Source organism: Seriola lalandi, unplaced genomic scaffold (assembly GCF_002814215.2).
Source record: "Seriola lalandi dorsalis isolate HSWRI2012SDOR001 ecotype SW California unplaced genomic scaffold, Sedor1 jcf7180002054682, whole genome shotgun sequence".
Classification (NCBI taxonomy): Eukaryota; Metazoa; Chordata; class Actinopteri; order Carangiformes; family Carangidae; genus Seriola; species Seriola lalandi.
The window spans coordinates 234523-260131 of record NW_019525235.1 but is presented as its reverse complement, the minus strand read 5'-3'; the positions used below and the strand labels follow the sequence as shown (position 1 = coordinate 260131).

General features: G+C 40.0%; 2 protein-coding genes across 3 annotated transcripts in view; one reads left to right on the top strand and one right to left on the bottom strand.

Annotated features, from left to right (window-relative positions):
• Positions 1-131: 131 nt before the first annotated feature.
• Positions 132-4259, bottom strand: svip (small VCP interacting protein). Its single transcript, XM_023422407.2, has 4 exons — positions 3687-4259; positions 3387-3437; positions 2443-2559; positions 132-1570 (listed from the first exon to the last, which is right to left on the bottom strand). The coding sequence occupies exons 1-4, from the start codon at positions 3747-3749 to the stop codon at positions 1556-1558; spliced, it is 246 nt and encodes an 81-aa protein (XP_023278175.1). The 5' UTR covers positions 3750-4259; the 3' UTR covers positions 132-1555.
• Positions 4260-9511: 5252 nt separating this feature from the next.
• ano3 (anoctamin 3) overlaps positions 9512-25609 on the top strand; it is a 31955-nt gene continuing 15857 nt past the window's right edge. The window contains exons 1-4 of one of the 2 annotated variants that reach the window (XM_023422392.2): positions 9512-9689; positions 22273-22479; positions 25129-25259; positions 25382-25537. In XM_023422392.2, the coding sequence (XP_023278160.1) occupies positions 9530-9689; positions 22273-22479; positions 25129-25259; positions 25382-25537 (654 nt within the window). In that variant the 5' untranslated portion in view covers positions 9512-9529. Of the gene's footprint in view, positions 9690-12405; positions 12577-22272; positions 22480-25128; positions 25260-25381; positions 25538-25609 lie in introns of those variants that run through there. The other variant, XM_023422393.2, reaches the window with a different exon arrangement.

Sequence of the window (25609 nt, the reverse complement as noted above, 5' to 3'; positions counted from 1 at the left end):
CAAGAATAAATCTCAAATGCAATATTTTGCTGATTTTATAACTGACCATTTTAACCAAATCAAAAATGTTATCTGAACTTAAATCATCTTTCTGTAAAACTGTAATTCCACAGGCGAAATCCACACAAATGTAGCAGAAATGTGATTTATTGTAGCAAATAACATTGGCTTTCTACAAAATGGCGAGAGCACCGGAAGCATTTAAGGATCAAGTGAAGGCTGTAAGAAATGCACTCATTTTAAGCAAGTCAAAGTAAAAATTTCACAACATACACACTTATTCTTTCCTTCACCTTCTTCACATCTCCATTGTAGCTGACATGAATCTCTCCCAATATAGAATGTAAGCAAGCCTATTCGCTCTTTACCAAATACTGACAAACTGTGTGCAAATAAATGTCTAACAAAAGCTTCTGTTTGTCCTATGGTAATCCATAAACACATTTCATTTCTCATTTATATTAGCAGGCAACATATTAGTGTTTTGCATACATTATAATTCAATACAACAAACTGAAATTGTGCAGAAGAAAACCCAAAAAAGGCTCTATTAAAAGGAGAAATAGCAAAGGCCAGTGCAAAGTGCAATAGGTCATTAAAGGGTCATCAAATTTACTGGTTGGAGAATGTGTTGCTTTACACTAAATAATGTATTCATTAATTACATTAATCTGTAGCTGGTGCACATTTTGTGAAGTATGCAGTTTGTGCTTACTGATGGAATCACCAAATTAGCAACCAAACAACACTGCACCAAGGAAAGACCTATTCTCAACAAAATGTGAAAGACACCAACACTTTGCACTGTATTTCTCATGAACACGAAAGTACCCCAGAGACTGTCAAAGTGAATTACAAGTTCAGTAACTGCCAACAAGTTGTAGCACTGTTTGCAATAGCCTTTCTGTTACCAACAAATAGAGCCCTGAACAAGGTGAAATGAGTGTTAACTGGACTCTTATTACTGTACACCAATACTACAGTAAGCACACTCAGATTTCTTCGTAAACATAAACTGTCTTGTGAAATATGTCATTTGCATAATGGATTTTTGGAGAAGTCATACAAAAAGTAATGTGGCCATTAACCAATATACAGTGAATATTGATCCTCGACTATGAAACCCAATAAGAAAAGTGCAATGATGAAGCCTATGTTATAAGTGTGTTGAGGACAGCTCATCTGAATATGACCACAGTCACCAGAGATACAACTTGACTAATTATATTATTTTATTTTTATCTAATGCGAGCCACTGTAAGACTCTGTCTAATCAACTGTCAAATAAAACTAATACAGTAGTATATATATTTGCTTGCACAATACTGTGTATCGTACTTGATTTGTCCAAAGGTCCAGGCTTGTGTAACTTGGCAACAAAGGAGCTAGTCCAGCTGTTCTGTCTGTAATCACTTCATAACATCATAAAATAGGCAAAAAAAAAAAAGGTTGAACAATGGACAGCAGTTCCGACATCTTTCAAGTCATCTTGCAGCAATTCTTCATGTTGTTTTGGACTTCAGAGTCGAGACTTCTGGTTTTACCATTAGGGTTTTCATCCTACCTGCCACTACAGGAAAAACAAATGGGGACAAAATATCATAATATTACAACACTGTTCAGTTTTAAGAAATGGAGCTAGTTCATATATATATGTGTGTGTGTGTGTGTGTGTGTGTGTGTGTGTGTGTATAATTTTAACTTTGAGGTTCTAATAAGTTTTCTCTGCCATCGAATGTGGTAGGAGCAGGTGGTGGTGGATGTCATGATAATGGTAGTTTGCCAACAGCCTCAGCCATCATTGCATTTACAAGCCGAGAGGTTAAAATACACCCTCTTGGCAACGCTACTTCTTCATCCTCTCATGCTGAACTGAGGGCAGACTCACTACGGTGACTCATTATCAAAAAGTTGTATTATGAGATGGGCCAGGCTGGGGCTGGCTGGTTAGCACAGAAACTTCATAAAATGGAAAGAAGTGAGAGAAATAAAAATTGGCATTTCTTTTCACCACTGGACGTATCTCTTGGCAAGTAAAGGAATGAAGTGTGATGCTGCACTCTCAATGTTTCTGCTAGACTGGTAGGTAAACAGCTGTTAATGCTAACGTTGGCCATGTATCGATAGCAAAAACTTATATATAGCACCTTTAAGGTACATAACAGTTTAAGATACCAGTAATCCAATGTTTTAATGTGAAAGAGTGTTCTAGGCATCCATAGTAATCACTAAAATACTCACATTGTCAGTAAAGGCATTGACTCAGAATTATTGTACAATTGTAAATGTAAATGTAAGTCTCCAAGTTTTAACTAAAGAAATGACTTCTGAAAGTTGGTTCAGTATTTCTGCATTCACAGATATTCATTTGCACTGCACCTAATCAATGACATTTATATTGTTTTAGAAATCACACAGCTCGAGGATAAACATAAAACTAACCTTCAACCCACCACCACCACCAGACACAGAGGTGGTTATCGCCTGTTTCTCCGTCTCTTCGTTTTTTTTCCTTTTCCTTTCGACAGCTTCTGGATTTTTAACACCCCTGTATGCTGTCTGAAAAACAGAGTGGACTGTAACCAAGGGTATATAGGGAATTGTGTTTATCTCTTGTTTATTTACTGTTCTATACAAGGAGTCTTAAAAACATGCATGTGTTTCAAAAGCATTTTTGTAGTAAATTGTATTACCACAACCGTTTCAGAAAGCTCAAGGCATGTTCAATCACAACTAGCAAAAGGGCATTCAACTGCCAAATAAGGCAATTCAGCTAAAGCTGCTTTGAATAGTGCAGTACTGCTAGTGACTGTGGCTTAGGACTCAGGAGCTTTCATTTGTGGTAGTAAAAGTGTGAACTGACAGTGTGCCACTTTAAAGAGGAAAATAGTGACTTGGAGCAGAAAGATGTGCTATAGTCAAAACTGTAGTCAATCCAAAAGATTCACATGGCCAAGAACAGGATTCATTCTGGTCCATGTCTACTTACCTTGATATGGCTTTAGCATGTCTCTTGCGGGTTTGCAAGTGGCTTTTCTGTACAATAAAAAATTACTCACCACACTGTCAAGTGCATCTACCTTGAATGGGGTGTATGTATTTAATATAAGGTTAGGACGTTATACTATACTCAGTTACCAGATTATTAGGTAGATATAGCTAAAACTAATGCAGTCTGAAACAACAACCCTCCAATAAATCCCATATTTTTAAAGATCATAACGTCTAGTCTTTGATTAATGTGTTTCAGAGAAGGTTATAAACCATAGCCTACCATAAATCAAGCTTTCATCATGATAGGATTTATTGCTGTCCTAGTTATAGCTGTATAAAAGTGTTTTAGCAATTGACACGTTGGCAAACATACAAAACCACTTATAACTTACCTCTTTTTGTCTCTTCTCGGCAGCCTCGGCTAACTGTCGTCTCCTTGTATCCTGATAACACAGAAAACTTAAGCTAACACTGCAGGCAGTTCGTCTTCTCTTAGTTAACCATGTTGGGCCTGGAGCATACTTGTCATGCCATTGTGTACAGAGGCTAACACAGTTAACGCCTCCTAAACATTACTGAGTAGTGCCTATACTGATGATTAGGGAAATTCACTTAGGTTCAAATAATGTGAGACATTTTATAGTTTATAATGGATCACAGCTGGTATTAAATGCTGTAGTAAATTAACTCACGGGATCTGGAGTGACAACAACGTCGTCCGCTGCTCCACCAAGGCACGGTAAGCACATCCCCATACTTGTTATTCCGGCAGAAAAAAAGGCAACGTTGAAAATAAGTTATCAGAGTTTCTGTTTAGCCTAAATAGCTACCTGGCTAGGTGACAAGCCCGTTTCAAACAATTGGGCTGATAGTTAAGGCAACAGAAGCAGTAGCCTCTACTCCCAGCTACTGTTGTCGGGTCGTCTTGCATTACGTTACCGTTATCTAACGGTAGCTTCTGTTAGCTACGGTAACATTAGCATTCTAGCTAACAGCTAGTTACTGCTACACTACAAAGCCAGTCTCTGCTGCAGGCCGCATAATGAACATTTTCTTCTCACACCTCTTGTTTAATCGTATCGGCATTTGGAAAATAGCTGTTTGACTGTCAGACGTCTAAGCCAAATATTTTTCCTTCTGTGTTTGTTTTGGTCCGAGTTCAACTGGCTGACAAATCTGCCAGAGTATGTTCAATAGCGTTAAATTAATAAACACAGTTGACGATTTCAGATAGCTTGCTCTAGACACAAAAGTAACATCACTGTCATGTCAGCATCCCAAGAGGCTACTACTGCGTTTCACAGTTAATGAATCGTAAGTAGCAGTGTAACTAACTTCATCGCGTAAAAATGTGTTCATAGTGCTGGTGGTCTGTGTTTGGTGATCTTGAACATAGCTTAGTGCGACCGTGGTGGCGTTGACACTTCTGATAGCTGGTCAAACAGCGCCACTGTGTGGCGAAGGACAAAACCAACACAAAAATCACCATAGTAACGATGACTCCCTACAAAATGTTGGATCATTTGAAAGAAAAAGGGCTTCTACATTTTTCTTTTTGGTTTTTTAATTTTCTCGAGATTTCTTTCATCACAACTCCACCTTGTGGAACAATGAGGTAATTAAGTCCTTAATCAAACCAAACTGATTCTCTCACAATTTTTGTAACAGGTTTATTGTATGTCACTGTAGAGCCATCCCTCTAATTCTTCTACATTTAACACAGAACACTGTAAAGTGACAGACCAAGCTCCTCGCCCACCTTTAGGGTCCAGGAGCCAAAGAAAAGCTGATAACAGACTACTTCGTCAAGAAGATGATTTTGGAGACTTTGATGCTAAAACCCAGACCCACACTTATGGGTGTTTATTCTTCATATATAGTACTTTTACTTAGCCTATTGTTTATCTTGGTTGGTTGCCCCCAAAGTTAAATGAACACATTACAAAACTATAACATCTGTAACATCCACTAGGGTTTTGTTTGAGTATATTCAGGTTTTAATATGAACTGTGTTGTTCTTGCATCTTGGAAACAGCAGCCCCTAACCATCTTTCCCCCCTAGGCCTTCCTGTTTTGTAAATAACATCGATGTCTGCTTATCCTTAAAGATTGATAGAATCTCAGTATTTTCCCCATATTATATTATTTTTCATCTTCTTTGCCTATCTAATATATCTGATTTGGCTCATCTATTTATAATTATGGGCAAATACCATTTTCGCACATCAAAGTGGAAATGCTCCAAACCCTCATCTATTATGTTGATTTTGTAAATGATTTAAAATCCCCTGCACAAAACAACGAGATTACATCTAAAATCATTAAGGCAACGTATCAGTATTACTTTTCATGAGAGCAAATGTGGATTTCTGTGCAGTACCCCATAAATACAGCCGGCTACTGATCGAGATTTAAGAGACACGGGACATCACGAATAACCGAATTTGTAACAAGTGCAACTAATCTAAAGACTTACCCTAAAGACTGGATCTTCATCTTCTCTCTTGTTATAATTTGTTGTCAATCGCGTAGACTAATGAGAAAGCCCCCTGTGTAGTGAATGATCCTCCATGCATCAGTACCGTCCAATCAATATTCCTCAATCATGGGAGTTAAATGTAGACGGCTACAGCCCGACAACATTTTAAACTCCACCCATCCATCAGCGCTGCACTTGCCCGGGCTGTTTCACAGCTCAAAGGTCGGCTGCTGCACTGTGGGAATGGAAGGTCCATGAGATTGCGCAGCTGTTGTAGTTGTAAAAGTTGTCACTCAGAAAATTATGGATGGGGGATTTATACTGAAGGCGCAAGTACATGCAGTGGAAGTCAACGTGTCACAGGCTCTTGGCATCTCCTCAGGTAGGTTTAACTCACTTCTGAAGGAGGCACAAGGGATGGTAGTAAAGCTGCAGATAGCTATGAAATTTAACTGATTTCATAGGTTCTGAATATGATTTCTTATTAACCAGATATGTGTGTTTAATGGTTTGTTTTTTGTTATTAAAAAGTAAAAGTACACCTGTGTTGAACAGCTGGCCGTCATAATTCTCAGTCTGTTATTCCAAAACTGTGGCAAACCACTATACATAGTGACGAGTGCAGATGAGTTCAGTGTGTGTAAAATATGCTGTTAATCTATTTGATGAAAACTGATCTTATACGATTAATTTATTCATGAACTGGGATATTGGGTGAATGAACAGGGAAGTTAGTGAAGGTACATTACCCAATGATAGTTTTCTAAGAAGAGTGCACATGGATGCTTCCTTTATGTCATTTTGCATAAATGAGAAATAGATTAAGTGAGCATGCATGTAGATTAAATAGAATAATAATTATACAGGCCAAATTATGTGTCTTTCTGGTGTATGACGTTCATTTTATCTCTGACATGTTTGCACAGCACTCAGGAAAGCTCGCTGTAATCTTGTGGTGAAACATCTATGGTCAGCCAGTCTGGAGCAAGGAGAGCGTGACTATTTTCTAGAGAAATATCCAACATCATTCAGTTTAATGAGCTATCCATTGCATGAATGCTGTGGCTTTTATTAGTTATTCTAAATCATCATTGCCCCAGGCAAAGATGAAAATGGCAAAACTCTTGGTTGTGTCGTGATAGCTAATAGGACGGTGTTTACATCTGTGTTGAGCCATGTGGATAATGTTCAGTGGTGTGCAGAGACTCTGAGAGGGTCATGGGGGCAAACTGTGATGTGGTGGCTCTGCTGGAAGCTGGGTGAAGTGTTTACCACAGTATAAATCATCAAGCGTTTGACACTGGTTTGGATCCCTCAGTGTGTACCCATTCATCCAATAATAGAGGTGAAAAAAAAGCTCCCTGGGAAGAAAATCTGATTTTGATTAGAAATTGCCAAATATTTTCTTCCGTTCTCTCTCAGCAGTGATAGCTAATGAAAAAACATGATAAAACTATAAAATAAAGCTGTGTATTAGCTGTGTTCACTTCAACTTGTCTCTCATTCTGTTCTAAATAGCTCCCATATGTTTCACCTTTTTATTTGTCAAAACTGAACTCTCTCTGGGGTTTGGAGGATTTAACAAGTTCAGCAGAAACTCTATCACTCCGCTCAAAGTCAAAGTCCTGTTGTGGCGTCATGATTTTTTTTACTTTTTTTTATTTTGCATGCTATTTACAACTATGCTCATTGTTTAAAACAGTATTTACAGACTGTATTTGTTGTTAGCCCAATATCATATACAAGGGAAATATGGAAGGAGGCCGGAGTGTGATGATTTTATGGAAACATTTATTTTCCCTGAAGTAATCACTGCTGACTTATGTACGCTGTTTAAGAGACATAAGTCTCACAGACCAGGTTGGAGTAGCCATCATGTAATGGAAATACTGCTGTATAAATGGCCTCCGGGCTCTTTAGCTTATAGGTATTACGTATATAAACATTGATGCCACTTTTATTGAATTAACAAGTTGCTGGAGAAGATGTCCACCTGGCTGCACTCTAACTAAATTAGATTTGTTTTATCAGCTGCTGACATTTCCATGTTATAAAGTGTTTGTGCACATACACTAATTATGCAATGCCCTAAGCTTATCAATAAGCTCAACATGTGATTGTGACATTTATTGCAAAGCAGTAATTTAGTCATGGTAAGAGTATTTGCCAAACCATATGGCTGCTTATTTTCTTGGATAAATTATACGTACCTGATTATCCTTATGTACTTACATTGTTAGCATGGTTACTTGGGACCTTTTCAGATGTATTTGTTTAAATAAGTAATCAATGTGCCAGGAAGTTCACACAGGAAGTACCGGGTCATCAATCGATCTACCTAATGTCTCCATACTTTTGAAATCTTCAGGACAGTATATCAACGCACTTAAACTAAACAGCTGTAATGGACAAAGCACATTTTAAAGGAAAGTGATTTTTTTTTCTGACCAGCTGTCCAGGTCTCTGGTGACATGGGTTCAGCAGTTTCCATCTTATTATTATGCCTTGACTCTCCCTTTTTGTGCAAGAATCTCTTTAATGGCAGTCTATGTGTTTTTCAGTGAAGCACCACTGGGAGATGGCAACTTGCACTACTCTGAAATCCCTCAAACAGACTCCTGTATTTTCAGCTGTGTTACACCGCCCTCCATTCTTGCAGTCTGTTTGTAAAAAGACCTCTGGTAGTAATTACTGTTGCTGTCACAAACAAAACTGTGTATTTTTAATATTTAGCATTTAGCATATTTTAGCACCAGCATGTCTGGCATCCACGTGTTGTTCTCTTGCCAGCTCCATCGAGAAGAGATGCTGAAGGGAGATGTCGCTATTGAAGCTGTAGAGAATCATTTCTGAGATGCAAAGTATGTCTGAATGTTGGTGAGTCACGCTGTTTGGACTCTGAGCACATCCCCACGGCTCTTCCTGTTGGTTTTAATGAAGCTGAATGCACACACGAGGGAGGGAGTGCACATCAGCACACACTGAATGAAAATCTCTGAATGTATATGTTATTTTCCCATTGTAAACAAATTAAAATGCATTATTGTGTGGTAACTTGGTTGACCTTAGCAGTGACCTGTTTAGGATTCAGAACGGTAGCCTCTGTACATTATGTAATAAGGCGATCACTACAAAGTAATGGCTCAGTAGCTATTTGCAAAAAGGGAAAACATTCATTTATAATGTGCATCCATCCATTTTTAGTCTTACTGTTCCGATTATTCCCTATCTCCTCATTTTCAGAGGAGCTGACATTTTGCATATAATACTGTGTGTTATGAGAGTTGGCCATGTGTAGAAATGAATTCAAGAATGATCAGATTGTTAATATAGTTGTGAACATCAACATTGATTCATATTTTAAATGTGCAGTTGAGAAGTATTACATAATATTACATAATCATATAGGCCTTAATATTTAAGACATGTATCAAGCCAGTGAAGTGTCTCTACTGATTTTCATTATTTTACTTTTAAGAAAAAAGAGAATCTGTTGCAGACATTTTGCTGAAGCTGGAAAACAAACTCAATGGTAACAAAGCTGTTAGTTAGACAAATGTTTAATCCACAAGTCACCTATCCCAGAGCAGTTTAAATGAATACATTTGTAGTCTGACATTATTAGACATTTCTGTTAGTTTTACTGGTTTTCATTGACAATCTAACCTGATCAGACGAGTTACACAGCTGGTTTTGGAGCCAGAGACTTTTTTGCTCCCCATTAGTGTCAAGTGTCAGAGGCTAAAAGGAATTTTAAAGAAGTGTTAAAAATGTATGAGTGCAGTAACAGGAGAGGGATAAGTAGAGAGTTGGACTGCTGTGATCACTTGCAAATTATTCTGATCTGATCATACAAACTATTAGATTTTACCACTGATGACTCAAGCAACTGGTATAATGGTTTCAATATAGGATGCATTCAAGATAACAATACTTTAGTAATATACTCTGATCACCCCTTTGTGTGTGTGTGTGTGTGTGTGTGTGTGTGTGTGTGTGTGTGTGTGTGTGTGTGTGTGTGTGTGTTTTGCAGGATCATGTCATCAGGACAACTGTATGTTTGTGCCCCTGCTGGACAGTCAGGCGTCCAGCTCCTCTGGAGGCGACGGGCATGTTGCTATCAATTGCACCATCAGCCACTCAGTGTCCTGGAGCTCCTCGCTCGCCAACAGCTTCCACTCTGGAGGCACGGAGACAGAGACCGACCAACACTCCGGTGAGTTTGGCAACAATAAATAAGGACCTGTCTTACCTTTTGTGTAGCTTGCTACTTCTGCCCTTGTGAGTGTTAATGAGGTTGTCAACCATGGTCGTCTTTGTGCTGTGGCCACTGGACATCAGATGTACTCAACAACACAGTAATGACTGGCTGTGTTGACCACACTGTTTACGCCCTCAGTCAGATTGTTTGCTCTGAACTTTTAGAAGAGCTTCATCAGCAGATCCTTCGGCTGCTAGAGCCTCAGAGCTGCCATCAGTAGTAATTTAATTGAACGCTTTGATGTGAGATGTCACTGTCATTCAGGAGCCTCTTGAGTGAGAGCGAGTGGGGAGTTCTGTGATTCTTTGAACAGCGTACAAACACAGAGATGTGTTGAATATTAGGGCAGGTATACAGCTTTGATTGTTTTTGCCAGCTTGTAACATTTTCTTTGACTGGAATATTTAATTGCTAATTTTAGTGTTAGCTTTTAATGAACCTATTACCAATTGATAACTGTGATTATTTTGCAGTCATATAATTTGGACTACTGAGGGATTTGATATCTTCTAATGATTCTTTGGCGTTAGATGCAAAGATGACATGACAGTTAACCATTTTGTTTGGAGACTGCAAGAGTATGCTCTGGTGAGAAGTACTTCCTGGTTGTATATTTACATGCATAGGCTGAGGTGAATCATGCAAAAAGCCTTTGTGTTTCTTGGAAATTAATGCCAACAACTCAGTCAGTCTTGTATTTAACCACTGGGTGGCAGTATTTATTTATCTAAAACCTTACTCCCTCTGCAGCCTGTCATCTGACCTACATCTCTAAACTAACTGGCAGGAATGGAAGAGATAAAATTTTAAATGGCACTGACCCTATAAAAAGTAGATTTTTTATTTATTCATTGGCCCAATGGAAGAGACGCATTTGCCTGGTGGTTCAATGATATGTTATATGGGTTGGCACACACAGCTCTGCCACCAGTGCTCAATAAACATCAGAACAGTGGGAGGAGGAGAGGCGTGCTGAGCTGCGAGAAAACAGATGGTATTTGCATCTACGACAGATGCCAGACTACTCCACAGAATACCAGCACAGACAGAGATTGATACCAAAAGTAGGGCCACAGACCAAACGGCAGCCTGTGTTATTGTGTCCTAGTGAAGACTGACCACATCACAGCAGTTCAGTGTGTTTTCACATAGAGACAACATGAACAACACCGTCCCACCAGCACCACCACCACCACCACCCACGGGGATCCGATCCTGATTGGAGGTCTGCTGGTCTGCAGCTCATTGTTGTTGACACTGAGATAAGACCAGTGACCTTGCAGATAAACCATGATAAGATCTCAGTACTACAGTGCATTTGAAGACGAGGCGGAGTGATGGAGACAACATTGAGTGGTCTGTCTTAATATTCTTTCTTTGATGCAGGTTTTGCAGTCACATGAATTCACTGTGATTAATAATTTGCCCCCTGTTCATTTTTTCATGCCACATAAAGACACTGTCAAAAATGAATTGTATATTATCTTGTTTTTCAATGGGCAGTGAATGTTTTTTAATTCAACTAAATGTACTGTATTTTGCATTCTTACTACCGCCCCAAATCTATATTAAGTTCCACAACTCTTAAATTCAGTTCAACATCTTCAACATTTTCCATGTGTCCTAATAAATTGGACAAAAAATATAAAAAGGACAAACATGCCATAATTTTTAATATGAGGCTCTTAAACCATACTGCACAAATTTTTACCACCCTGCTCAGTTTTCATGACTGATGTTATATTTGCACTCAAAGAAGGGATCCCCTGCCACAGCAGCAGCAGTGTGTCTACACAGCTGATCTGTGAGCCCTGTAGTAGTGAGCTATAGTATTGATTGTTTAGAGTTTTTCTCACAGCCTCTCAGTCGTAAATGCCTGCCAAAGCAAATTGTTCAGCCTTAAAAAAAAAAAAAAAAAGCCCATATTCGTTTTATTATTTTGGTTTAATTTTCTTTGTATAAAGTCTCACTGTGGCTGTTTGGGCAACAAACTGATGGCTTCTGACAACAACACAACACACTGTCATCTGTGATTTATGTTGAGGATTACATGACGGTCAGTGGGTTTAGACAATCTGATGGCCTTTGTGCACGTGAAATCCTATCTGAATTTTCTGCTATAATGCGGTGCAGTCTGTCTAAGGAGGCTGTCCTATATTTAGAATGACTTTCTCATCAAGTATCACTTCATGGCAAGAAAATGGCCCGATAGAAATAACCCAAAACGGCTTATAATGTCTTAAATTAGATAATATGTTGGCATTAAAATAAAAAAATGAAATTAATATGCATATTGAAGGTGCTATTGCATGTTTTGTTTTTTTCAGAAGACAAACTGTAGCCTATTTTTCGCACCTAATAGTTCATATGTGATCCCTGGGGGTTCAAGCAGCTTTCAGCGCGGGTAAAAGAGAATGATTGATGAGCGAATCAATACATGTTCTTGCCAGTCCATTTGAAATCAGCTATCCCTGGTAATTTCCCGCAGCTTATTTGGAGTCAGTAAATCAGGACGGAGGGGGACGTGTCTATCTCAGGACCTCCCCTACCGCCCGTCACCATGACAACAGCCGTGGATGGTGGTGGATGGGGAGGAGGGGGGGAGGGGGGGGGGGGGTGAGCATGCGGAGCTGAGACAGGTGTTGCTGGGGTTTGCGCATCGCCCGTGAGATCGTTCGGCAGCATGGGAGCAGAGAGAACACCTACGCCTCCTCTCCATAGTTTCTCATGTATTCTGCAATTTTGCTTTTCGAAATACGGAATTTAATCACCGCTGGAAACCAACTGAACGTCGCAATGGTGCACCACTCGGGCTCCATCCAGTCCTTCAAGCAGCAGAAAGGTTGGTCGCCAATGTGACAATTACGCGACCCGGGAGTGATTTATTTTGGAGCTGAGTGTGATGTGCGGTGACTTTCCTCTGTAGTTGAATAGTTTGTGGTGTGAAATGTCACTCAGAGGTCTCGGACTCTCCACTTGCCGTAAGAGTGACGCAGAGTTGGTGGTCTTGCAGACTCCTCCTGGGATGAAGCCTGTTTCTGAGCCGTTTTGATATTTTATCCACTTCTTTATGTGACATTGTCATGTCTGTTTGACAGCAGACTACAGAGACCAGATCGCAGCAGATATATCACACCTCACATATGACTGAATTGATCAGAAATACCAAGCTGTTTAAAACACATTTGTTATAATACAGTGGATGGTTGAGGTCGTGATGCTGCACAGGAAAAAGAAATGACCTTTCCACACAATTCAAGCAATGCAGATCTTGGAAAGGTTGTTATAGTGATTTTTAAACTTGCAGTGATTTGAACTGCACTCACAGTGATGTCCGGTATGACATTCAAATATTCACAGCAGTACAATAGGCTTGTATAAACAGTGATAATATCATACTGAGGAAAAATACAAGCTGTTCCATACAAATCTGTTCAGGAGCCCGCAGAAGAGGCAAAGCAGCTTCTGTATGTCCCACACCTGTCAGGAATAGCTGAACTCAGACTTTGTGGGTTTGAAAGTAATAAAAATAATAATAATAGAATTGAGGCTGTTAAAAGTTCCTATTGTGCAGTCAAATGGAAAATACATTTCCACTCAGCAAGTTATTGAAAAAGCAATACGAGACATCAGACTCCAGCTGATGGTATTTGATATTTTTGCGCTCAGGAGCAGCAATAACTTCACATAGCTGACGTAACAAACTGTACAGGGAAAGGAAGATAATTGGTCTCCACACATTGGAGTAAATTTCATCAAATCTATAAGTAAATACCTGTCAAGTCATTGATCTGTGTCTTCCTTTTCAGCTGGATTATAGGTCTGCTGATCCGCCAGTATTGATTTGAGGGCTCTTTGGAGAACATTAGAGGTTCTTTAACACTTTGTGTTAATTATACATTAGCCGGCTGTCTAAATTTAGAGAAATCGTGAAGAAAGTTCTTGTTTTCATGCCGATGCGGCCTCATAAATGAGAAGTGACCTCTTAGCGTTTATGCACCTGGCTGAGGAGGATGAAAGGGTCTATCCCCTGGCGTCTGATGAGAGGATGCTGAGCTGAGCAGCCAGAAATCTCAGGAGTGAGGGATGCCCTGCTGAAGAGGGTGTTAACTTATCTGCTCAAGCTCCCTGTGTTGGTTCTGAGTGTGAAAACAAGCAGATATAACTGAGCAAAAAAAAGAAAGAAAGAAGATAAAGCAGGATATTTACATTGATAAGAGAGAAGTGTTTTTTCTTCCATCCTCCACCATGACCCACATGCAGTGTGGACTGTAGCATATGAATCCATCCTGGTTTTAGGGTTTGTTTGTCAATTTTATGATAATCCACATAGACTTTTGATTTGATTATAGTTAGAATTCTGTTTTATGATTTAACGTGTCCATGCGGCAATGGAGCAAGAGAACACCCTAGCTTATGAAAATATATATCACAGATTGAACCACTTCCTGGCTTCAGTCCAGCCAGCAGGACGCATGTAGCACAGGATGGTATCAGATTGGTATCAGCGACTGCTAAGTGCACCATTAAAATGAGGGCAAACGGGCTGAATGTTGGCTCACAAACTCTTCCTAAGCAATATTCAGAAACTGCACCTCCAGAAACACAGTCATCAACATTATATGAGAGCATAAAATGCTTACAACTGAAAATGCTTTGCTCACCATTCGAAAGCTGAATGGAGCTGTTTTGTGTTTGAGATGAAAAATACTTCTTAGTGTTGCAGAGGGCCGAGCCGTCACTGCTTTATAGGTAATCAGTAAAATCTGGAAATTTATTCTAAAAACCAATTGGAAACTAATACAACTTTGTGTCCAAGTTTGCTTTAAAAAGTTCTCCGCTGAGCTGCAGGTTAGAAAAGAGTTTTGGTTGAAGACGGACTTAGACACAAGTTAGAGAAGGGACTGATTATGAAAATGTAGATGTTTTTTTTGTTCTTCCTGCCTTGATAAAACATGTCACTCAGTTCACAGGAACTAGAAAATACAGCTACATTTGGACATTAAAATAAAAATGAATCACAATCATCTTTCCGGGATTTGAGTGAATTTCATAAACTCCCCTTTATCAGCAGTATGTTACTTATCGATACACTGAACACTCAATATCTGCTGGAAAGTATTTGCTTTAAATCAATCAAGATTTTAATGGAACGCGGTTCTTTGTTCATGCTGCAACGATCAATCAATGGATTGATTAGTCCGTCTCAAATGTCAGAATTCACTTCTTGGTCTTACATGAGAGTGAGCTGAATAATTTTGCATGTTGACATTTGATGACGTCTCCTTGTGCTGTTGGATATTGTGACAGGCATTTTTGACTGTTTTCTGGTGTTTTATAGACTGAATAATTGATTAATGGAGAAAATAATCAGCTGATTAATTGTTAGTTTCTAAGAAATCAATATTGTATATCAAGCTATATCCTGCTCTTCCTCGTGGGAATAGTGTATGGATTCATTTTTTTATTTTTTTCTGAAAATTGTGTCTATGTTTTCTGTTCGTTGTTGGGTCGGTTCAGTGGCTGCTGCAGGACTGAGACTACTGTCGTCTGTTACACTACACTTTTTAACTTTGTATTTGTGCATATGCAGTAAGTGTGTGTTAATCGTGTGTGTCTGGGTGTGTTTGTGTGCGTGTAAACCTTTGGTTGCACAGTCCTAAGCAGGCCACCTGTCCTCTTATGCAAGCAGGCAGATGGTTTTATAGATACAGACAATAATTCAGGACACATTTGGGGAGACAGCATATACAGTATCATCTGTGATTTAAACAGGCTACTGAGGAATATTAGGCAAACGTTAGTTTCATGTAAGATGACTTGATGCATATCTGTGTAAAAGTGCATTTTCTGAAATTGTGGCATGCTAGGTAAACAAACGGTTTTGCAAAATGATAAAACAAAGAGGCTGTTTTGTCCTGCATGGGCAGCTTTAACACTTTCACAGTCTTTAAATAGTGCGTGGCTGTTTAGTTGCTAGGTTATAAGAACATTACAGGCAGACGTTCCGCTGGAGTTAAGTTACTGTACGGTTTTTAATCACATAATGGTGGCATTATGGAACTAACATGTTCCTCTGTGAACTTCATGCTTTATTTTGTTTACTGAGGACAGTGCAGCTCACAGGCATTCCCATATGAGGTGTGTACCCATGGACACAGCAGCGGCTTTGCAGAAAATCCAGTGACGTAGTAGAAATCACAAGCAATCAGGGGGCATAAGAAGATAGTGTGACGTTAAAGGAAGGGGGGAAATATAGGGATTGAGAGAGAAGGAAGATGTTTAATCTGCTCAAATGATGCAACCCAAAGGTTGTGCCAGGATTGTATAACAGGCCCCTGAACGGTTTAAACTGTGGGTAAGAAGTGCCATCTGCTCCGAGGTGTGTCCACGGTCAGACTGACACGCTGAGCTGCACGTGACGGACAGATGACAGTGGACAGTGTCTGGGGGGCAAATTATTACCTACTCTGTGTGCACAATTATTAAGCTAATTGTATTCCTCAGGATTATTTGTATTGTTGAATGAATACACATTCAAGGGTCCAAAATGTCATTGAACCTCAAACCCTGAATGTTTAACACAGGAAAAGTGAGTTTTGTCTTCCTCAGGAGAATATATATATAAGTTACAAGAAGAATTTACATATAGAATATACGAATCACGTATTTATTGTCTTTTTAGAGTAAATGGAACAAACAAGTAACACAACATGACAAATAACATCTTTGGCCTTTCAAAAATATTCAGTGACCAATACAGCCACACTTCTTTTCAATAACTGCTGTGAGCCTCCATCCAAGGAGTCTGTCACACTCAAGCAGCAAACACAGCCTCCAACATGCTGTTCAAAGAGGTGTGTTGTCCTCCGTAACTGTAAGTCTCATGTTTGAGGAGGGCCCACAAGTTCCCAATAGGATTTAAATTCAGGTGAGGAGGGGGGCAGGTCATTATTCAGTCATCTTTGAGGTCTTTGAGGTCTAGTCAGGCAGTGGAGTACTTGGATGCATGTGATGGAGCGTTGTCCTGCTGTGGACGCCTTCCTTCAAGCAGCGGCCCTAATGCTTGAAGACGGTATCTTCCAGAGACTGGCAGTAGGTTTGGGAGTTGATTTTCGGTTCATCTTCATTTAATGATAGCAGCCCATACCAGTAGCCCTCCTCCACATTGCTAATGCCTGACTGGAAGTGCAGCCCTGTGTCCATTAGCGATCCAGCCGTAGGCTCATCCGCCTGGTCCAGCAAGAGTCACTCTCATTTCATCTGTTCAAAAAACCTTGAAAAATTCGTCTTTTGGTATTTCTTGCTCCAATCTTGACTCTTCAACTTGTGAATCTTTACTCAGTGGTGGGAATGATTCCGCTGCCTTTACTGCCTTTATTGTCCGGTGGTCACACCTCAATAGTTTAGCTATTTCAAGAGTGTTGCATCTATCTGAAGGCATTTCAGATTTTTGACTTGTCAGTGTCAGTTCAATCTCTTTTTTTGGCCCATTTTACCTGAGGTAATGACTTACGCACACCTTAATATAAGGTATTAATCACTTAATGCCACAAGCACCCTCAAATTCTTATCATCTGAAAATGATTAAATCTAAAAGTGCAAAAATTGATTTGGAGTTGGAAAATTTACATAGTAATAATGATAAGGTCAGAAAACTCAATTTCCCGATAATTGTGCACGTAGTGTATTTCAGACTGCTTTTACTTTGACATTAAAGTATTTCTTGTGTTGATCAATGTCCGAAAAATTCTAATTATATCCAATGTGAATCAATAGTGTTAAAAATAAAACATGAGAAGGTCAAAAGGGTGAATTATTATATTTTTGTAGTCACTGCACATAATGATGTGCTTTTCTCCGCTGGTGGTTAAAAAGGGTCAGCTCCATGAACACTGTAATTAGATGCTTCAAGCTTTAATCACACTCATTTCAGATCAAGTCAGTGAGCTGGTTTGTGAATGGACACTGCATTCATTCAGCTATAATATACTGTATGTCACTATAGTCACTTAAGTCAATAGCTTGTAAGTCAATAGAATATATCAGATTTGAATAGCTAACCATCATTAATCATAATTAAATGAATGAATGAGCAAACATCACTTATAGTTATTTGTATTTGACTGGAAAAATTACTGTTAAATTCACGTGGGAGAGATCACATTTGTTATTCCACCAACACATCCTGAAATATTGACAGAGAATCAAGAACATTTTTAAGCAACTATGTGAGGCAATGCTTTTATTTTGATGGGATAAGTGTTGTAGTTTTTGTTTGTAGATACTACCACTGGTTGTGCAAAAGTCATAAATATTCAAATTTCAAATGTAGTGTTAAAATATCTGTATACATTCATATATTCATATTCATTTGTTGAGCGACCCCTCTTCATACAACATGTTCTTATTGACTATTATTAGTGATACTGCACCAAAATATCTTTGTTTTGAGAAAACTGTTATGATATTGAATATATTTTCTGTTTCAACCAGCTGAAGTTAGATTTTGAGCACAAGTGTTTAAGTGTTTTTTCACTCTTCTTGCACGGATCAAATTCAATGACGTACTCATGCAATCCAAACCTGAGATCTTCATTTGCTACTCGCGCCTGTCCTTGGTCAGCAAGAACTGATGGTGTGCCTTGAGTACTAACCATGTGACATAAGATATGAGCTGAATATTGAAGGGCTTATAATGATACCAGTCTAAATCCTCAGTCTATGTGTTCTTTGAAATGGTGCCAGGCGAAGGATGAAACACACAATTACTCAGAGAACGTTTCTGTAGGGGAGGCTCGCCTCAGTCCTGTCCCCACGTGATCATTTTCTAAATAACCGCAGCTTGTGAGCGCTTGTGTCATGTTTTTTTACTCCTTCGCCCACTGTGTTATCGCAGGGATCCCCTGACATGCGCCCTGTGAGGGGAAAGCAGTAATGATGTGTGTTGTGCTTAAAAAGGTCCTGATGCAGAATGTTCCTCAGTTAAAAGCTGTGACGCTGAAAGTGCTGTGGGGTGGACATAGATGAATAATTAAAAGTATAGAACAGAGGCATGATGGGAAACAGCCCACTGACCTGAATTCTCTGTTTGATACTTTGTGCAACATCCTTGCAGATAATGTAATAATGGATGCTTCACAATGATCGTGACTTAGAGCAAAAATGATGTTTGTTTTTACACATGTTGCACAGTTTTACCTCATTTGCTCAGCACTGTTTTGCTTCCTCTGCTATCTGACAGATTAATATTGATCATAAAATCCTTGACATTTTTCAAATTAAATTCCTCCAGCTGGCTCAGAGTAGATTGGCTGCAGATGCACAGAGGAATAGCGTTGCGACACTGCCAGCTATACGCTTGCTTTTGATGACTGAGACAATCAAGAGGAGCATCGCGAAACCGATAAACACAACCTCCATTCCGGATTTTTATGTTTGTCATATACACAAACATTCGTAGAGAGGTACACAGTGCAAAGTAAACAATGGGATATACTATATAAAATATCGTACATGCACAGACCAAAAGAAATCCTTTTAATCTCACAGCACAAGACTGTCATGGACACGCTGCACAGGAGAGATCCAAATCCCGGATCACGACCTTCCCTGAAGCTCGTCCAGCTCCCCCTCGGCTCAGGCTGAGTGGGTGTTTGTGAGAGCGTACACAGGATTGTTGTCCTGTGTCACGCTGATACGCAGAAAAGTTCGGAGATGTTTTTTTCCCCGCATCACCTCACAGCGAGCGTCCAGTCCCTAGGCCTCTTTCTTTTTTATTCATCGCTCCTCTGTCGTCACCTCGTTCCTCCTCCATGTGCAGGACTCGCAGACACTCAGCTACAGCCCACAGACTCCCATGCACACGCACATACAGTCCATGCACACACATACACACACAGGATTAACTTCCTCCTGATAAGCCAGTTTTAGCCAGCACACAGCGAGATTAAACACAGGATTTCACATTGGATGAACCCTTTATATATTTATATAGACTTACAAAATTCACTGTCTTCAGACTGTACTGCGGGGCGGCTCTGACAGTGGAACAGAGTTCACAGTCTGCCCGCATGAGAAAATGAAGCCAAAGCTTTGGAACAGGGCAGTGATTGTCAGATAACCAGTATTATAACCTTAATATCCACAGAGGCCAAGAGATTTGAGCAGTGAATTTTTTTTTTTCTTTTTTTCCATCTACACGTGCTCTGAAAATTTCCATGGAAGCAATTTCACACAACACCAGCCCCGTCCAATTTGTGGGTCTATTTTAAACATTGAGAGTCCCTTGGGACCACCGAGCCTCACCACTACGGGCCCGTTAGCTCTCTCTGCTCTGATGTATCATCTCAGACGTGTTGAGCCTTGCCAGTGTCTGTTGGGATTATCTAAACCACCTGGAGTCCAGTAAACGCACCTTTTGGCTACACATATGTGGCTTCTACGCTGTAACCATTGTCCGGGTATCGATTGGCGTAATGGAGAGGGAGCGGGTTGGGTCTTCTACATGGACAGTTAGATTAAGTAAGGATGCATCCACTCTCCCGGCCGATCCACAGAGACCGCGAAATTACGGCACTTTAGGCTCCGGTCCTCTTGAGTGGAGGCTCACAGCTCGCACCGTTTTACCATCCAGTCATAAAGGATGTTGTTGCTGCGGTTGTTGCTGAGAGAAACAAACCTTCCTGCTCACCGGACCATAAAATCTCTGCTTTCTAAAAATGTCACTGCAGATTTTATTGGCACAATATGACTCTTTACAGAACAATAGCTTTACAACCTGCAGCTCAGTATTGATTTCAAATATTGAATTGAATGAAAGTGATGGAAATATGAAAAGGAATGAAGAGGAACCAAATGCTTGTGTACACTGTAGAAATAATTGAAGCGCTGGGAAATCAAGGTTTGTAATCAGCCTGAAGACAAGTTAACTTTCTGACACGAACAAATAGATTCATCTACAGTTTACTCATGATGTATTTTGTGCTGAGCAATTACAATTTTATATTTAAATGACTTATTTCACACTATTTTTAAAAAAACATTTTCTTCAGTAAAGTGAAATCTCGCTTCCAGCTGGAGCTACACAACATTCATTCATTTCTTATCTGTGGGGCTGCAGCAGCATGATTGGTGGCTCCCCTGTGTCCGCATCTTTAACTGGCTCCATTCTCATCCACGAGCGCTGGGAAATCCCACTGAGAGCGGTGTCATGAGAATGAGTTAGTGCGCAGCTTGCGGCGCGTGGCCCTCAGGATGCAGAGTGAATTATCAATGCATCTGAACGTTTCAGGAAGGTCGCTGAGAGAATTCCTCACCGGAGGTAAAAAAGTAAGTCACGTTCTCATTTGAGAAAAGAGAGAGTGCGAGCGCCTTCTTCTCATGAATAAATTTCTTCCGGAGCTGCGGCGCTGAAGCTGCTGCCTGCTGTGAAGGTCGTGTACAATGTCCTGGCTCTATTGGTGGACATTCGTTATGTGATTGACCTCTGACTTTCTCTCTAGAATTCATCATTACTGTATTGTTGAAACCCTCATTCAACAGTCTTGTCCGCCCCACGATCACTGCTCTCTCCCTCTTTTACAGCTGAAATAAATGACCTCTGCTGGTATTAATAAAACAATAACATGCTAATGAGAAAGCTGCAGTGTGTAGCAGGCAGCATGCATCAGCGTTGTCATCACACCTGCTTTGCTGAACTGGTCAGGACTGACAAGCGTACAGTGTGCATGTAGTTTAGTTTTGTGGTGCACCATCATGAGGCTTGTCTTGAGGTATCGACCTGCGTGATTTAATGGAGGGGGAGTGCTGATGGTTTTAATGCACTCCTCTATGAAGGACAGACATTATCACCACCACTGTAGTCCATAAAGGGATGGACAGGCTGATGACTGAAGTGATTTCTCCCTCCCTCCCTTTTTTTCTACTCCCACTCCCTTCATTTCAGTTAGTGCACTAGATCTGTAAAGTGCTATAAATAGATTTTCTTACATTTCACTTTTCTTTCTCCCTGTCGGATTTTGTTTCTCTTTTGTCATTGCACGTGAATGCAGAGCAGCGATGTTTGTCTGTTGTAATATTTTGCAATATAATATATGATATAGAAATAACAAGATGAAAAACAGCCAACAAGCAAACAACAAAAATGACAAGATAAAACAATAAAAAGGAATAATTTTACATACACTACTGCTTTAAGCGGTGTCATCAAATCAAGTCGACCCTAAATTAATCTAAAGAAATTGATCACTGACAGTTACTGTATATCTCCCTGACTGCTCTGCCTACACCTGCTGCAGCTCGTGTTACCACCCCATCCTCCTCTTCATGTATAACAACTTTAGTATTGTTGGCTTCTGTTGGCCAACATAAAATGTCATTAAAAAATATTAAGATGTGTATTCAGGAAAGTGTCTGTGACAAAACTATATTTTCATTCATCAGTATAAGCATGCATACATATAAACATAAAATTAAATATATAAATATATAAAGAGAATGTATGTAAAGAGTGTCCACTCTTCCCTCTCGTCCTCAGGCATGCACACCAGCATCAGCGAGATCCTGAAGGAGAAGAGCCTGAAGCCGTCTCGCCGCAGCCTGCCCTGCCTGGCCCAGAGTCAGACTCATCCAATCAACCTCAACCACTTCCTGTCTGTGCCTCTGAGCCCGGAGCCCAAACCAGAAGTCGATGGTCTGAGTCAGAGCATCAGCACTTCCTGCAGCCTCCTTCCCCCAAAGACAGGTCAGTCCGCTGAGAGGAACGTACAGACGTCTTCCTAAAACCCACCGGTGGGTGTGGTGCTTCAGTCATGAGAGAGTGGCACCGCTGATAGTTACTTACAGATATCTGCAGGGTTACAAGGTACAAAGACTTAATGACAAAAGGATTTTAACTTTGAAGTGAATAGCACTGAACTTGATGTGACCCAGCTTAATATGAAGCATCCATGTGATCATTTCAATGTGTTGAAGTTATTTTTCTACTCTGAAAATTTACAAGCAAGCAAATCCACATCCTGTCACTGATGGTAACTGTTAGTGTTTTTCTAGTACACTCATACTTCATTTCTGTGTATCTTATGTTTTCCTCAACAGGAACAGAGTTGGTTCCCACACAGATTTTCATAACATTGGTGACATTTAAGGCGTGTGTACAAAACTGATTGTGCAGATTGCATTAACGCTGCAGGAGATTTAGAAAACAGTCACGTGTGTGCACATTCAGAGGGAGTGAGATAGTGCAGGAAAGGAAAACAATACATCACTGTGTGGACTGGTAAAATAAAAAATGCCTGTTGGGGAGGAATATTATTTAGTCATTAATATCTTCAAGTGTATTCACAGGCCGTTGACACCGAGGGCTCTATTGTCACAGCACAAAGACTAGCACATTCAGCACTTCAGCATGTCGGTACTTTCCTGACCTTGAAATACCCTTTGCTTGACCCACTGGTATTTCAGTGCCGAGCACAGTGGGCAAAAACGTGGGAGGAGAGATGAGAGTATCATGCAGATGAGCCGGCACAAGGTGAGGTGTTGCTATTTCGGTGAGAACGGGCTCTTTGACGTTGTGCTGAGAATAGACATCTGAGGAACAGGGGTGTAGACGGGAGGAGAGAGTGTAGACAGAATAAGCAGCAGACGTGATCCCTCACCGGCACGTACAGAGAAGATGTTGTGAGTTCAGCATTAAACTTCATTCGTTTACTCACCAAGTGGAAAGCAACCCTCTTGTTTTGCTTCTATTTCTATCACGTGTTTTCTTCTACTGAAGTTAGCCTGCTGGCCAGCTGTCCCTGGTCTGGCCAGCCTGTCTCCTCACCTTTCCGATAGCCAGTCACTGTAGCCTCCAGTAGTGCTGCTCAGAGCCTCGTAAACTCTTGTCTTGTTAATACAACAGTGGGTGAAGCTCTTGGCAAGAAGCAACATTCGATGGCAGGAAAAACTTACGTATAGCACCTTTAACATTCAAATGCTCTATTGACAAATTTTACAAGGTACAGCAAGCTCTTATTAACTTTGAATAAACTGAAACAAATTATGTTTCCCCCACAGGTACAATTAACACCTACACCTTTGAGGCCTCTTAAAGACACTGTATAGTTGCTCAGCTCCATTATTTTATGTCTAACCTTATTTAATTTATTCTTGTTTTGGGGGTTTTTTTGCCTCCTAAGCTTTATGACTACTCTCTTGTTGTTATTTATTTATGCTTTATATGTGCATATGTGTGGAAATACTGCACGATCCAGAGTAAATTCAGTCTGCTTTTGGATTCTTTTCAGCACCCCATGTTGCCCAGTCATTTTTCTGCACAGTTAAACCCAAATAAGCTGTCAAAGCTTTCAGTGTGAAGGAAATTCATAATGGTGTCTGAAAAGAAAGACGACATATCACTGCAATCAGTTTTCCACAACTTTTTGGACTACATGTGTGTACTCTTTGTTATTAATTGAACTTTGGGGATGTTTTAGTTTTCACTGCTGTTGTGGTTTAAGAGATATATTGCTCCACTTTATCGCCCTAATGAAATCAGTAGCAAGCAGCTTTGGCTACTTTTTCACTATTCTCTAGAAATGTAGTGATTCTAAATATCACCATGCTGCTCAGTTGTGGTCTTAAAATGCACAGAAGATAATAAAGATGTCTCTACAGTCCCACACGGGATCAGGCAGGATGCTGCTTGAAATTAAAACAAAGAAAAACTGGAAAAAAAACTGTCACAGCTTGTGATTTTGCATTAAGACTCTTTTCTTTCACAGTTCAATAATAAGCTAACACACTCTACAACACACTGTTAGCCAGAGAGTCTAATTTAACTTCAGTTATTTAATGAAGCTGTTAAATCTTGACTCTATGGTGATTTAAATGAAGTGCTTTATAAAGAGGTTTTTGGTTCGCTCCCAAATGAAACTTTTTTTGTCCTCTAAAAAAATGTATTTTGAAATAATAAAAATAATTGAAAGAAGACGATACAGAAAGATAAGATAAGGATTCAAAACACTGATCTTCTGGAGCTGTTAGGAAAGGGATTCTTGGTAGAATCTGCCTGGTCTATCTTTCGTCACAGTGTGGGTTTAACCGAATGTTAATTTGTTTGTGCATCAGTGGGATGAGTTAAGGCTTAGGGAGGAAGGAAACACAATTGGCGTGCTCTCAACATCGCTGCAAGGATCTGTTGAATTGCATCAAGGTGTTGCTCTCAAGCTGGTGCCCACGTTCAAATAACTTTTTTTTTTATTTAGCACAGATGTAATTTCAATGTTGGCAATCGGATTAAGAAAAATATTGTCTTGAGCAACAGCAAAAGACTTAATGCAGATCGGATAATTTGTTTGGTTCCTCTGCAGTTCAGTAACCGTCTCATTGATTGTGTTGTGTCTGTGTGCAGCAGAGGATGGCAAGGATCATTACATGGAGGAGTCAGAGGTGACTACATGTGAAACGAGGGCAGACGAGTCATTCCTGCTACAGAAGCCTGCCACTCGCGCTAAATTAGAGGCCCGCACAGATTCACTTCAGGTACCACGCTCCCAGTAATCCACGGTTACTGCCATGAATATTCACACTGTTGCACTGTTGTTATTTTGTCATTGAACACAGTTAGCAGTTCTGTGTTTGGCACACCTGCATCTTTGCTACAGGGAAAGAATCCAGCTGCTTCCTCTGGGCTCTTTTTCCGAGATGGGAAAAAGCGTATTGACTACATCCTGGTTTACAAGAAGTCGAGTCCGCAGGTGGAGAAGAGGTGCACGTTTGAGAAGAACTTGCGTGCTGAGGGTCTGATGCTGGAGAAAGAGGTATAGAAAGAGGAATATCTGTTGAACCAAAGTTAAAATAGTTAATAGGAAAAATCATGTAAATCTGATGTC